This window comes from Callithrix jacchus, chromosome 1 (genome assembly GCF_049354715.1).
Source record: "Callithrix jacchus isolate 240 chromosome 1, calJac240_pri, whole genome shotgun sequence".
NCBI lineage: Eukaryota > Metazoa > Chordata > Mammalia > Primates > Cebidae > Callithrix > Callithrix jacchus.
Window position 1 is genome coordinate 113,013,045 of NC_133502.1, and position 16,256 is coordinate 113,029,300.

A 16,256-nucleotide genomic window follows, 5' to 3' on the forward strand; every position below is an offset into this window, starting at 1 on the left:
GTTCAAGACCAACAAGGGGAACATAGCAAGACCCTGCCTCTAAAATAATTAAATAGTAACAATACAATTAAGGTACTTAAAAGCATCAAAAGCTAATAAATGCTGAAAATCATTAATTATTGCAGAAATGCAAATCAAAACCACAGTGAGATTATCACTTCACATCCAATAGGATGGCTATAACTAAAAGATAGGCAATAATAAGCATTGGTGAAAAAGAAGAAATTAGGATATTCATATGCTACTGGTAGAAAAGTTAAATAATCAGCCATTTTGGAAAATGTTTGGAAGTTCCTCAAAAGAGTTAAACGTAGAATTATCATATGACCCAGCAATTCTATTGCTAGAAATATATCCAAGAGAACTGAAAACACTACATCCACACAAAAATGTACACAGAAATGTTAAGAGCAGCCTTATTTAAAACACCTCAAATGTTTACCCATTGATGAATGGATAAACAAAATGTGGTATGTCCAAACAATGGGATATTACTCAGCCATGGAAAACAATTAGGCACACATTCATGCTACAATATGGATGAATCTTGAAAACCTTGTGCAAAGCTGGGTACAAAAGGTCACATGTTGTATAATCCCATTTATTTGAAATATTCAGAATAGGCAAATTCAGGGAGACAGAAAGTAGAATAGTAGTTGCCAGTGGCTATAGGAAGGGGAGAGGGATGAGGAGTGATTACTTCACAGGAATAGAATTTCTTTTAGGAATAATAAAAATATTTTTTTTTTGTTTTGTTTTTGAGATGGAGTCTTACTCTGTTGTCTGGGCTGGAGTGTAATGGCAATCTCAGCTCTGCACCCTCCACCTCCCAGGTTCAAGCGATTCTCCTGCCTCAGCCTCCTGAGTAGTTGTGATTACAGGTACCCACCACTACTCCCAGCTAATTTTTTGTACTTTATGTAGAGATGGGGTTTCACCATGTTGGCCAGGTTGGTCTTGAACTCCTGACCTTGTGATTTGCCTGCCTTGGCCTCCCAAAGTGCTGAGATTACAGGCATGATAATAAAAATATTATGAAATTAAATACTGGTGATAGTTTCACAACCTTGTAAATATAGTGAAAGCCAGAGCCGAATACTTTCAATGGGTGAAACTTATGGTGAATTACGTCTCAATAAAAAAAGCTAATAGGTGGGGCGCGGTGGCTCACGCCTGTAATCTCAGCACTTTGGGAGGCCAAGGCAAGTGGATCACAAGGTCAAGAGATCGAGACCATCCTGGCCAACATGGTGAAACCCTGTCTTTACTAAAAATACAAAAATTAGCCAGGCGTTTGGCACACACCTGTAGTCCCAGCTACTCGGGAGGCTTAGGCGAAAGAATCGCTTGAACCTGGGAGGTGGAGGTTGCAGTGAGCCGAGATTGCACCACTGCACTCCAGCCTGGTGACAGAGCAAGACTCCTTCTCAAAAAAAAAAAAAAAAAAGCTAATAAAGTATAAATTATTCCTCACTACACCTGACTTTAGAAAAGCCAACAAGGCTGGATGCAGTGGCTCACACCAGTGATCCCAACACTTTGGGTAGCTGAGGCAGGAGGATCACTTAAGGCCCGGAGATCGAGACTAGCCTGGGCAACAAAGTAAGGTTACCATCTCTATTTTTAAAAATGTTTAATATTAAAAATAAGAAAAATTGGCCGGGCACAGTGGCTCACGCCTATAATCCCAATTTGGGAGGCTGAGGTGGGTGGATCATGAAGAAAGGAGATCGAGACCATCCTGGCTAACATGGTAAAACCCTGTCTCTACTAAGAATACAAAGATTTAGCATGGTGTGCTGGCACACATCTGTAGTCCCAGCTACTTGGGAGGCTGAGGCAGGAGAATCGCTTGAGCCAGGAGGCGAAGGTTTCAGTGAGCCTAGCTCATGCCACCACACTCCAGTCTGGGTGACAGAACGAGACTCCATCTCAAAAAAAAATAATAATAATAATAATAAAAATAAATAAGTAAGAAAAGCTAATAAAAGAGCTACTCATTGTGGTAGAAGCTAAGAAATAATAGCATATAAAGAACAGGACATAACGAAAATTCAGACATCTGAGGTAACGCCACAGATTTATGGAAAATTTGTTTCTTTTATTTTTTGTTTCGTAGAGGTGGGGTCTGGGTATATCACCCAGGCTGGAGTGCAGTGGCATGATTGCAGCTTACTGCAGCCTCAACCTCCCAGGCTCAAGTGCTCCTACCACCTCACCTCCTGAGCGGCCGGGACTACAGGTGTGCACCACAACACCTGGCTAATTTTTGTATTTTTCGTAAAGACAGTAGTTTCACTATGTCGCCCATGCTGGATTTGAACTCCTGGACTCAAGCAATCCTCCTGCCTTGGCCTCCCAAGGTGTTGAGATTACAGGCGTGAGCCACCACACCCTGTTTTTCTGGTTTTGTTTTAGAATGGGGCAGCCTGCTGAGCCAGAATAGGCTCAGAGTTTCCCTATAGAAAAAATTTATTTTAAAAAGAATTCATTGGCCTGGCACAGTGACTCATGCCTGTAATCCCAGCATTTTGAGAGGCCAAGGCAGGTGGATCACAAGGTTGAGAGCTGGAGACCATCTTGGCCAACATGGTGAAACCCCATCTCTACTAAAAATACAAAAATTAGCTGGGCTTGGGGGTGAGCGCCTATAAGCCCAGCTACTTGGGAGGCTGAGGAGGGAGAATCACTTGAACCCAGGAGGTGGAGATTGCAGTGAGTCGAGATTGCGCCATGCACTCCAGCCTGGAGACAGATCCAAACTCCATCTTAAAAACAAAAATTCATTAATATGCTTTCAGAGATTAAAAAAAAGTCATGCCCCATCAATGATGCATAACTAAAAGTGGACCCCCACAATGCCAAGGGAGAAGTGCAAGAGAAGAATGTGGAACAGTTGCTACAACTGAAGGCGGGGGTCAAAGACATACAGCGCAAAAGGAACATCTCAAAAGACACCACTCATTTCCTGACAAAACAGGGAGAAGTGTACACTTACAAAGAGAGTAAAACTGGAGTTATGAGTAATTCTTTTACGCAATAAGTTATGAAAAGGCACATATGCAGTGAAATAGACAACGCAGAGTTAGAAGAGCATCAGAATAAGAGGATGAAAATCAGACAAGCTGGAGTATGCCTGTCTCCAGGGCAAACATTTTAACAATTGCTGGAAAAGACACAGACCTTTTCAACACAAGTTGAATAATGAATTATCAGCTATACATGAACTGGAAAAAATTAAGAAGCAGGAACATAACTGGTTCACTGCAGACAGCCCATGTTTACCTGGAACATGAATCTAGAGGCAGAAAACTGAGGCCCTAAATGGACTTAGGATCAAACCTGGAAAAACTTGGGGAGAAACAGCAAGACAGGAGCAGTCAACTGCACAGAAAGGGAAAACGTAAGCAGAGGATTCAAAACATGGAGGGTAAACTACTGAATGTGAGGACATCCTATAAAGATCAGCTTGCTGTTCAACAGAGGAAAAGGCTGTGCCCACTGGCTTGCCTTCCTGTGTTACTGGAAGAGCTCTTATCTGAAAAGCAGCAGCACCTTCCTGAGGCAAAACATAATACAAAATGACCAACCAAGGAAATGGCTCCAAAGACCAGTGGCTGCAGAACTAACTGTAAGAAGATTTTATTGTCCACTGCCTTCCTGGGGAAGCCTTTCAGCGGTAGTTATAGATGCCAAAGCCCTGAGATGGAAGAACACTACACCTCCCATTGAAGTATCTGTGATATCCCTCTCTGACTCTTCATAGAAGAGATGCAATTACAATGGTCAGGAACGGTGGCTCATGCCATCATTTGAGCTCAGGGGTTTGAGAACAGCCTGAGCAACAAAGTGAGACCTTGTCTCTACAAAAAATTTTTTGAAAATTAGCTGGGCATGGCAGAACGTGCCCATAGTCCCAGCTACTTAGAAGGTTGAGGCCGGAGGATAAATTGAGCCCTGGAGGTTGAAGCTGCAGTGAGCTATGCTCATGCCACTGCACTCTAGTCTGGGCAACAGAGAAAGAATCTGTCTGAAGAAAAAAAAAAGAGGCCAGGTGTCATGACTCACACCTATAATCCCAACAGTTTGGGAGGCCCAGGCAGGCTGATCACTTGAGGTCAGGAGTTTGAGACCAGTCTGGCCAACATGATGAAACCTGTATCACCTAAAAATACAAAAATTAGCTGGGTGTGGTAGCATGTGCCTGTAATTCCAGCTATTTAGGAGGCTGAGGCACAAGAAACACTTGAACCTGGGAGGCAGAGATTGCAGTGAGCCAAGACTGTGCCACCACACTCCAGCCTGGGTGATGGAGAAACAAGACTCTGTCTCAAAAAAAAAAAAAAAAAACAGGAGATGCACTTAGAATGGATCCTATGCTCAGCAGTGGTCCTCCAACTGATCCTAGGGGTTGGCTGAGTTTCACAAACACTTTGACCTTAGCCCTGGGGCAACTTCAAGGAGCAGAACCCAGAACTCTGGTCAGAACCCAGGAAGCTCTTCCTGCTTTATCCCATCCTTTTAAAGAATACCAGTTATGACCTCCCAGAAAGAGTGCCTCGGGACCACCACCATCCTCCCTCGAGCACAGTTATCTCAAAGCCCTCACGGTGACTTCCTCAACCCATTCCTGGAGAGGCTCCATCTCAGCCCTAAGACAGGATGTCTCAACTGCCTCCTGTAACAAATCTGGCCCAAAGCCAAGACCATTAGAGATCCTGATATCTATCTTTTTATTTACATATATTTTAATTTATGGGTAAAATGAAACTAATAATGTTCTTTAGATTTTTTTAATATTAAAACATTTATGATGAAGAGAATGCATAGGCAAAGGGTGTACATATAAAGAACACCAGTAAAACAAAGTGTATTTTTTTTAACTTCTTTGGGGGGCAGGAGTGGGGGACAATGTCTCTCTCTGTCACCCAGGCTAGAGTGCAGTGGCATGATCATGGCTCACTGCAGCCTCAACCTCCCAGGTTCTAGTGATCTTCCCATCTGAGTCTCCCTAGTACCTGGGACGACAGGCACATACCACCACTGCTGGCTAATTTATTTTATTTTTCATAGAGACAGGGTTTTGCAATGTATCCCAGGCAAGTTTCCAACTCCTGCGCTCAAGTAATCTGCCTGCCTTGGCCTCTCAAAGAGTTCAGATTACAGGCATGAGCCACCACACCCAGCCAACACTGTATTTTGGTTCTCATAAGATAATAAGCCTTTTACACCAATAAGATCTTGCCATCTCTGGTGTGCTCACTGCTCAGGAGGTGGTGAATAAATGAATGAATGAATAAATGAATGAATGAGTAGCTCATTTCTGTATATCGTAAGGCATTCAGTGGTCAAGGCAGATATGTGATTTACCTGAGCTGTACAGATGTTGCTGGTAGCCTTGTCTCTCCGGATGTGTTGCTCCCTGGTTTGAAGAGCAAGACGATACACTTCTTTCCCAGTGGCATCTCTGGACCAAGAATAAAGCAACCAGTTAGCACAGATAATTACAGCACCACGGGCTACTATAAATAATCGAATTACTTCTTTCCTTTCCAGCTAGAAGTGAATTCAGCAAATGTACTTGAGTGCAAGTTCATAAAGAAACAATTTCTAATCTAAACAGGATGACTGAATTTTTTTTTTTTTTTTTTTTTTTGAGACAGAGTTTCCCTCTTTCACCCAGGCTGGAGTGCACTGGCAGGATCTCGGCTCACTGCAACCTTTGCCTCAGAAAAAAAAAAAAAAAATCCACAAATTTTAAAATAACAATATAGCATAACAACTACTTGCATAGCATTAGGTGTTATAAGATGGTTTAAAGTATACAGGAGCCAGGCATGGTGGCTCACACCTGTAATCCCAGCATTTTTGGAGGCTTGGATGGGCAAATCACTTGAGCCCCAAGACCAGCCTGAGCAATATGGTAAAACCTTATTTTTACAAAAAAACTTTTAAAAATTAGCTGGATGCAGTGGCGCACACCCGAAGTCCCAGCTACTTGGCAGGCTGAGGTGGGAGGATTGCTTGAGCCTGGGTGGCGGAGGTGCAGTGAACTGAGATGGCGCCATTGCACTCCAGCCTGGTGACAAAGCGACATCCTTCTTAAAAAGGATGTGCACAGGTTATATGCAAATACCACACTGTTTTATCTAAGGGACTTGAGCATCCATGGATTTGGGCATCCATGGAGAAAGGGGTCCTGGAACCAATCTTCTACAGATATGGGAAAACTATGCTGGAAATACAAAGCGACCGTATGGCTATTAAAAAAAAAAAAAGAAGTAATAGTCTTACCATTTGTCTCAAAAATTTTCCCTCCCTAATACAAAAAATTTCAATAAACCCAACATTAAGCAGTCTTCAACTTTATTTCATCAACCTCTTGGGCCATTTTTTCAGAAAAATAAGTTCATTATAAAATCAGCCAATAGGCTGGGCGCAGTGGCTCATGCCTGTAATCCCAGCACTTTGGGACACTGAGGCAGGTGGATCACGAGGTCAGGAGATCAAGACCATCCTGGCCAACAGTGAAACCCCATCTCTACTAAAAATACAAAAATTAGCTGGGCATGATGGCAAGGTGCCTGTAGTCCCAGCTACTTAGGAGGCTGAGGCAGGAGAATTGCTTAAACCCAGGAGATAGGGCTGCAGAGTGAGCAGCCACTGCACTCCAGCCCGGGTGACAAAGCAATATGCCGTCTCAAAAAAAAAAAAAAAAAAAATCAGCCAACAATAATTAATATACTAAACTTTTTGAAAGCCATCTGGTATAATTTTTAAAATAATTGACATTATCATCACATCATTCACTAATTCAGGCTATTCACTCATGTTAATAGCCCAGCTTTTATCAAAGTTCAAAGAGATAAAGCTAAATTTCCCTAGTAATAATCCTGGCATGCGTCTAGGTCCCCCCTTCCTTTTCGTCTTCTCTTCTTTTTAAGGAACAAAGACTACTACTGAACATCTGTTTTTAATCTGAGAGGTTTCACCAATGAGACGCAATCAGGAAAGCACATTTGGAAATTACTCAAATGGCCACTAGGCGGAAGCCTCTAGGAAGGAACGCCGAGGGCACTAAGCATGTAGTTTATAGACAGTTTTTGCATTTGTCTTTACAGACCCATGTGGCATAATGCTTTTAAGAAAGGAACTGTCTAGATACAAAACATGCCTGAAATATTTAGTCTTTCAAGGCTTCCATCAACCTAAGCAAATGTGTTATATGACTTCAATACAACTACATTGTAAATTATACACAAAATTTTTCAAAAAATTTACAAATTTATGGTGTTTGAGAAGTACTAGCTCATACCCCAAACAGAACTGTTCTTCTGAATCTACGTTGTACATTTCCGTAACTGACTCAACATGGCCCGACTGAATTCAGAGAGAAATCAACATTTGTGATCAGGAGAAGGAATCAGGGAAATCATAATCACAATAAAAGGAGAGAAACATGAGCCCCTTTACCTTGTTACCCCCACCATTCTTCCAGGCATCATTCTCACCAAGCTTTCTCTGACAGCAAAAAAGGCTGCATGGGGTCCCCCATAGCCCAGTGGCACTCCAAATCTCTGTGAGCTACCCAGAGCGATGTCTACCCCAAATTCTCCAGGTGGCCTCAAGATGCACAGAGCTAGAAGGTCAGTAGCACAGCAGGCCAGGCTCTAGAAAGGAAATGAGAAAAAAGGAATAAGGTTGCCACCTTTCCCTGAGATTAGTGGGAGAGGAGCAAATTACCTTAACTACAGGAAGACTGGCAGAGTATATTCATATCCTGTGAACTCCATTTGCTCATTTACTCATTCAGTAAATATGCACTGAGTGACTACCATGTGCCAGGAATCAGTGAACAGAACAAATTTGCAGCAAGGAGGCAGGAAGGAGAGTCTTACCATGTGATAATGGTAAAGAAATTAAGGCACATGAAAAGACAAAGAGAGAGACAGAGACAGAGACATAGACAGACAGACAGACAAACACAAGTTGGGATACACCTCCATAGACCCCACAAGAAAGGTATGCCTACCCCACTCTGATGAGCTCTCTCCACAAGTTCTGTAAAGTCTTCCACCTTCCCCTCCGTGTCTGGGTATTGGAACAACACTCCACTGACATCTTTTCCACTGAAGTCCATTTCATGGGGTAACTTCAGCTCAGTGAGGACTCCAGTATATCTGGGAAGACACACAACAAAGAACATTCATGGTTTTGGATTACAAAGGAAAATTAATTAACTAACTAACACTTCCTTTTCAGTAAGACAGCTTTCATTTTCTGTGCGCTCCAAAGGCCTCCCACCCCTGCCACCAGCCCGTCCCACACCAGGCCCCTCAGTGGTAACTGCGTTACAGCAACTCTAGCACATCCAACAGCTCTGCTTCTGTTCCCCTCTTCTATCCTATGAATCCCCTTTGCCTTCTATCTATCCCCTTTGCCCTTTCCTGTCACAATCTGCTCCTGAGAGAAGACCAGGAACATCGCTTCCTAGGGCTAAGGAGTCAATACCTGTAACAACAGATCCATCACCTCTTTCACGAGGGATCACTCTTCAGTGAAAGAAAAACCATCAGTAAGACAAGGAGGAAGAACTTCCTTAGATTCCTGAAACTATCTAATGCCAATTATATGTCAGAAACCCCCCTCTGAAGGGACACTGGAATGGGTAGGTGGAAGAATGCTCAACTTTTACAAAGGAGAAAACAAGTATCTACAAATGGTGGTCGTTTCCAGGTTTGTTTGACCTGATTACAGCACTAAAGAGAAGCACTACACTTAAAACTATGTTGCATCTCACCTAGGAACTGTGGGCTTCCTTTGTAAACTACATTTGCAAGAAATACACACAAAATCCTAACGGTTGTATTTGAATCCCATTTTTCTCTCTGTTTTTCAAACATTCCAAAACCTGATCTGATGAAATCAATTTTTTTTTTTTTTTGAGACAGAGCCTCACTCTTTTGCACAGGCTGGAGTGCAGTGGCACCCTCTTGGCTCAATGCAACCTCCAACTCCCTGGTTCAAGCGATTCTCCTGCCTCAGCCTTCTAAGTAGCTGGGATTACAGGCGCACGCCACCACACCCAGCTAATTTTTGTATTTTTAGTAGAGATAGGAGTTTCACCAAGTTGGCCAGGATAGTCTCAATATCCTAACCTCGTGATCCGCCTGCCTCGGTCTCCCAAAGTGCTGAGATTACAGGTGTAAGCCACCTCTGTATAAAGCAATGGCAACTGTGTATTTCCTGGCTCAATTCTAACACAGTTTACTTACCAGAGATCCCTGGAAGAAAGTGAGAGGGAAGGCAAAACTCAGCAACCCCAGTTTAAACAGCAAAAAAGCCTGTTTCAGATTTACCTCCAATGAGTTTGGAAGTGAGAAAGATAAAGACACAGCAGGAGATGAACACGACATTATCTTGAGTTTAAAATATGAATAAAATTAATTACTTGGCTCGAGTCTGGACAACAGCTATTGTCTGTGGGTGGCAACGGGGGTCAACAAAGAATTTCCTCCTCTTGTTGTGTCTGTTGAAAAGAAAAAGCACATTCTAACATGAACATTAAATAAATCAGACTATCTTCTAAGAATGCAAAGCAAACTTGGTATCTAGGGTAAGTGTAAGCACAGTATAAAAAATACTGAGTCATCAATAACTAATAGCATTTACTGATTAGCATTTCCTCACAGATCGAATTCCCATTCAAACACCGTTTAGAAAGTCAGTCTCAAGATGGTTCAGTTTCTATGTTTATTCCATAACAATTTTTAAAAAATTGTTCCAAATGTTTAAAAATATACCCTGAGGAAAAAGAAAATAAAGCAAAGGAAATGGATTAGATACAAGTGAAAACTGACCAGGTGCAGTGGCTCACGCCTGTAATCCCAGCATTATGAAAGGCCAAGACGGGTGGATCACCTGAGGTCAGGAATTCAAGACCAGCCTGGCCAACATGGCAAAACCCCAGCTCTACTAAAACCACAAAACTTAGCCAGGTGTGGTGGCACCTACCTGTAATCCCAGCTACTTAGGAGGCTGAGGAAGAATTGTTTGAACCCAGGAGGCAGAGGTTGCAGTGAGCTGAGATTGCACCACTGCACTCCAGCCTGGGCCACAGAGCAAGACTCTGTCTCAAATAAATAAATACATACATATATAAATTAATTAATAAAATATTTTATTTATTTATTTTTATTTTATTTTTGGCAGGGACAGGGTCTCACTCTGTCACCTAGGCTGGAGTGCAGTGGCGCAACCACAACTCATTGCAACCTCAACCTCTCAGGCTCAAGTGATCCTTCCACCTTAGCACCCAGCTCTTCCATAGTTGGGACTACAGGCATGTGCCACCATGCCCAGCCAGTTTTTGTATTAAAAAAAAAAATCGGCTGCTCATGGTGACTCACACCTATAATCCTTGCACTTTGGGAGGCTGAGTCAGGTAGATTGCTTGAGCTCAGAAGTTCAAGACCAGCTGGGAAACATGGCAAAACTCCATCTCTACAAAAAATAGATGGGCATGGTGACACGGGCCTATAGTCCCAGCTACGTGGCAGGGGGATGAGGTAGGAGGATTGTTTGAACCAGGGAGGTCAAGGCTGTGGTGAGCTGAGATTGTGTACTCCAGTTTGACAAAAGTCAAACGCTGCCTCAAAAAATAAATAAAGCAATTTTCTAAAAAAGAGGTAAGATGAAACTTAGTGAAAAGTTGAGAATAATAACCAGCGGTAGGTGGACGGCACTTCTTTGTTGCTGTCTGTCCCTGACAAAAGGGACAACCTACCCCCAGCAGCCACTCAGGAATCAGAAAGGCCTATGGCTGGAATGCACCAGAGGCCCGTAAACCTGCTGAGCAAGCATGGGGCTCGCTCTTCATCCCAAGTCTACAGAAGCCAAAAACGAAGCTTACATGGGCACTCAGGACTAGGGGCACAAAACCTAAGACACAGCATGCATGTGGGCACCTTTCCCAACCAGATGACCATCTACATGAGAATTCTACCAGGAAGGTACACTCCTGAGTGCTGGGAAGGCAAATGAAGGAAGGGGATGAACTGGAGAACCACTGTGGATTGTCCATCCTGATTCAGTAACTCCACTTCTAGAAATGGCTCTTCAGGAAATAATCAGAAGTTTTAACAAAGATGTATTATAAGGATGCAGATGAAACACTATTAATAACAATAAAAGATGGAAACAAACTAAATGTGTAATAGACAAGAGATTAAATAAATTATGGCAGTTCCATGCCAGTGCCATGGAGATACCAGAAGTCCTACTCTACAGGCCTGAGAATCTACCCCTGGTCAGTACCAGGACCTTTGTCTCTATGCTGTTACACCCCCACCAGAGACCCTCACACCTTTACACTCAGCTCTACTGCCAAGGTTTGGAACAATGGGAAGGTTCCCTCACATCTGACCCATACCCGCCCTGGGAGCAACACCCTCACCCCCACTCCAAGCCACGTCTATCCAAAGTCCACTCCTAATTGGGCTTCCCCCTCCCGTGCTCCCGCCCTCTGCCCTCCCAAAGCAAGGCACCGAGTCAGCTGCTTAAGATCACATTGCCGCCCTAGCCTCACTGCCTTGCCCTTTCTGACCTCTTCCTGTCCCCAGAACAACCCTCACAGCCCCCAGGCCTACACTCAGCTGCTCCCTCATGCCAGCACCTCCCAGTGGGGGACCTGGCACCAGCTCCCTGGCCTTCCTTCCAAAAATAGTCCCCTCACCAAACGAGCTGATGTCTTCAACCCCCACCTGCCAACCCCGGCCCTCCCATCTGATCTTCCCCCACCCCAACCAAAATCCTAATGGAGACACCCAGAAGGACCCTGGGAGCTCTGTGGGTACTCACAGTGGGCAGCTGCCAGGAGGAAATATCCAACCCTTAGGTTTTGAACCTCTGAGTTTTTCAGTTTCTTTAAAAAGTCATACTCTAGAAAGCTGACTAAAGAAATATTCACAATATACTATAAAAAGAAAACAAGACCGGGCGTGGTGGTTCAGGCCTGTAATCCCAGCACTTTGGGAGGCCAAGGCAGGTGGATCACTTGATGTCAGGAGGTCAAGACCAGCTTGGCCAACATGGCGTATTTTAGTAAAATAACGAAAATGGCGTAAACAGCCAGCCGTGGTGGCACATGCCCATAATCCCAGCTACTCAGGAGGCTGAGGCAAGAGAATCACACGAACTCAGGAGGCAGAGGTTGCAGTGAGCTGAGATCGCACCACTGCACTCCAGCCTGAGCGACAGAGAAAGACTCCATCTCAAAAACAAACAAAACAAGCTATAAACAAATATAACCTAAGAACAATATTCTTCACAATCATAAAAGAGGGTGATATTTTCTATTACATTGCAGATTGCCACTTCCTACCTATCTATTCCTCCCTTCACCCCAACGAACAGGACTCAAATACATAGGGGGAACAGCAGTGTGCCCATTTAAAAAGTTCTTTCTTTAGGTCACCTGCAGGAAGGGGTGGCTAATGAAGTGTAAGTTGTTGAGTGGGGCTTCCAAACATTTGTTTAAAGAGGGCTTATTTAGCTACAAGTCTCCCTTACCCTTCCCTGATTTTCCTGGGTGCATAAGTCACCGCTAGGCTAGAACTCCTGCGGTTGTCTTCTGACCATCAGGGTTAAAGCATCACAGAGATGGTGGAGTAAGAGAAGCATGGTTCCTTGACAAAATCTTGGGGTTGCCATAAACATCTGTAAGCCTAACATTACCTCTGGACTTAACAACTGTGTGTGTGTGTGTGTGTGTGTGTGTGTGTGTGTGTGTGTGTGAGAGAGAGAGAGAGAGAGAGAAAGGGAGAGAGAGAGAAGTCACTGGGCACTGACGGGTACTGTGGAGCTTGCCCATGCTGGAGAAAGACTGGAGGCCTCTCAGGGTGAGCCTCTCACCTGTAGCACAGCTGTAGCGCCTCTGCGGCTGCAGTCCCCTCATCCAGCAGGGATGCATTGGCCATGTCCAGGCCTGTGATGTCACACACCATGGTTTGGTAGTTGAGTAAACTCTCCAGCCTCCCCTGAGACACTTCGGGCTGGTATGGAGTATACTGGGTGATCCTGCAAGGGAAACAAAAGGTCCTGTCAGACTCTGACTCTGCTGTTTAGAGAAGCACATGAAATGCTTTCACTTTAGGATTCAGTACCTGAAAATAATTTGCCTATCTTGAGGAGAATTACATAACACATCAGTAAGCTTCTTTTTGGCCTTTGCAAAGAAGCTTAAACTAAATCATAGTAACAATATTACCCTTTGTTTGGGGATAAGCAGTACTTATTTTCCTATCTCTCTGGTTCTCTTGTTTTTGGTTTGTATTTTTTGTTTTTCAGACAGGGTTTTGTTCCATCACCCAGGCTGCAGTGCGATGGCATGATCACGGCTCACTGTAGCCTCAATGTCTAAAGCTCAAGAGATCCTCTGGCCTCAGCCTCCCAAGCAGCTGGGACAACAAGCACAGGCCATCAGGCTCTGCTAATGTTTGTATTTTTTGTGGAGCCAGGGTTTTGTCATGTTGCCCAAGCTGGTCTTCAACTCTTGAGCTCAAGCAATCCACGTGCCTCAGCCTCCCAAAGTGCTGGTGCTGGTGCTGGGATTACAGGCATTAGCCACTGCATTGGACCTCCTTCTGTTTTTTTTTTTTTTTTAATATTCTATTTTAACAATGTGTGTGTGTATTATGGGCTGGCTCTCAAAATTCACTTGAGCCTACCTATAATATTATAAACAGAAATTTCACTTGGTTTATCTTTCCCCTAGATAAAAGAAGAACTTATTCACAGTTTACAATAGGAAAGCATCCAACAATCTAACAGGTAATACTCAAAACATTTGCTTGATTCGTTTAAAATCCTTGTTTTATGCTATAATCAGGAGAAGTTCTAAATGCTAAGAAATTAATAGAGGTCTATTTAAGAATTCTCACTATCTAGTTACTAAGAGTCTGTGGCAGTTAACTCCACAGCTATTGAAATTCGAAGACAGAAGTATTTAGAAGGTAGCATCAACATGGATTCTAACTTATCTCCTTCAATTATTAGCCAAGAATGTGGCTTTGGATATGTGAGTTAACCAATTTGGTTCCTTCATCCTTATGGGTGAGAGCCACCACGCCTGGCCTATTTTACTTTTAAAATTAGTATATCGTGAATATCTCCCACATCAGCAAATATTTTTTACAGCATAATTTTCAATGAATGCAGAGTATTATATACATATTGTCTAATTACCATTTCCTTTTTAGCAGACACTTTTCTTGTTTTTCCTGTTATTTTCTGTGCTATGATCAGTTCTCTGGAGCATTGTTCTCTCTCTTCCTATTGTATATCCTGGGCCTGTCTTTATGGATATACTAAGTCATTCCTATCTATCAGCTGGACCAGCTTGTATATGTGTATACCTGAGCATGTGTGTGTTTCTCCATGGCAAAAAGTGACTCCGAGTAAAATGAAAGTTTTTTACTAGCCAGGCAATCTAAGCAGTTGGCTGGAGTAGTGCCACATCTGTCTTCAAGGTGTCAAGCCGTGCATGTAGACCTTGTCTGATTTGAGATCACAACTGCCTGCCTGTTGTCTACGCCTTTTGTATGACCCCATTTCTGTTCAGATTTCCCTTTCTATTTGCCAGCACCATGTATTGTGTGCCTCATTCATTCCAGTTCACCACCCACTTAGAATTTGGCAGATTAGAAACTAATCTACAGTTGCTAAACCAAGCTGTTCAAGAAAAATCCATTCTGCCATATATAGACACACACACACACACACACTCTCTCTCTCTCTCTCACACATACACAGTCTCTCCCTCTCACACACACTCTTGCACACACACACTGTCTCTCCCTCTCTCACACACACACAGTCTCTCCCTCTCACACACACTCTCACACACAGTCTCTCCCTCTCACACACACTCTCTCACACACACACACTGTCTCTCCCTCTCACACACACTCTCTCTCACACACACAGTCTCTCCCTCTCACACACACACTCACACACAAACTGTCTCTCACACACACACTCACACACACACACTGGCTCTCACACACACACACACACACACACACACATACACACAGACACACCCCAGTACAAACAAATCTCAGAAAATTATTTCAAAGTCTTGACATTGTACTGCTTGGAAAGGCAACCTCCCCACCACATTCCCTGTCAAAGATAAGACATTGGTTTCAAAGCTTTCAAAAAATACAAAAAAGCAGATGGAGGCTGGGCGCAGTGGCTCACATCTGTAATTCTTGCACTTTGGGAGGCTGAGGTGGGTGATCACTTGAGCTCAGGAGTTTGAGATGAGCCTGGGAAACATATGAGACTTCACCTCTATTAAAAAAAAATCAGGCCAGGTGTGGTGGCTCATACCTGTAATCTCAGCACTTTGGGAGGCTGAGGCGGAAAGATCATGAAGTCAGGAGTTCAAGATCAGCCTGGTCAATATGCTGAAACCTTGTATTAAAAATACAAAAATTATCCAGGCGTGATAGTGCACACCTGTAGTCCCCGCTACTCAGAAGGCTAAGGCAGAAGAATCACTTTAATCTGGGAGATGGAGGTTGCAGTGAGCCAAGACTGTGCCACTGCACTCCAGCCTGGGCAACAGAGCAAGACTCTGTCTCAATAATAATAATAAATAAAGCAAAAACATGAGGCTAGAGGATAGTTTGAGGCTGCAATGAGCCATAATCATGCCACTGCACTCCCACATGGGTGATGGGAGTGAGACCTGTCTCCAAAAATAATAATAATAATAATAAAAATACAAAATGATCTTGTTTTTATAAATTTGTAAAAACAAGTAGGTGAACCAAAATGTAAGCCAGTTTTCTCTGGGTGGTGAGATGATTAACCTTAAATTTTCTGTTTATTGTATGTTCCAAATGTTAAAGACACCAGCTACCATTCATTAACCATCTCCTACGTGTCAGGAACACATTTACTACTTTTTTATGATTACATTATACATGTTCGTTGTAACAAATTGGAAAACCCAGGTAACTATTGAGAAAATAAAATCATTAATAATCCCCAAACTTTAACATAACTACAGTTAACATTCAGGTGCATTTTTTTCAATCCCTTTCTACATCATAATCTATTTATACTTAGAAGCAGGATTGGCCAAGCATGGAGGCTCACACCTATAATCCCAACACTTTGGGAGGCCAAAGTGGGAGGATCACTTCTTGCTTGCACCAGGAGTTCAAGACCAACCTGGGCAACATAGT

At 43.2% G+C, this 16,256-nt stretch overlaps 1 protein-coding gene across 1 annotated transcript in view; it reads right to left on the bottom strand.

Moving 5' to 3' along the window:
• GLDC (glycine decarboxylase) overlaps positions 1-16,256 on the bottom strand; it is a 135,543-nt gene that overhangs the window by 85,454 nt on the left and 33,833 nt on the right. Inside the window, exons 4-8 of the mRNA XM_035305377.3 lie at positions 12,913-13,077; positions 9,452-9,529; positions 8,033-8,180; positions 7,474-7,670; positions 5,371-5,467 (exon numbers count right to left, since the gene is read on the bottom strand). Of these exons, the coding sequence (XP_035161268.1) occupies positions 5,371-5,467; positions 7,474-7,670; positions 8,033-8,180; positions 9,452-9,529; positions 12,913-13,077 (685 nt within the window). The remainder of the gene's footprint in view (positions 1-5,370; positions 5,468-7,473; positions 7,671-8,032; positions 8,181-9,451; positions 9,530-12,912; positions 13,078-16,256) is intronic.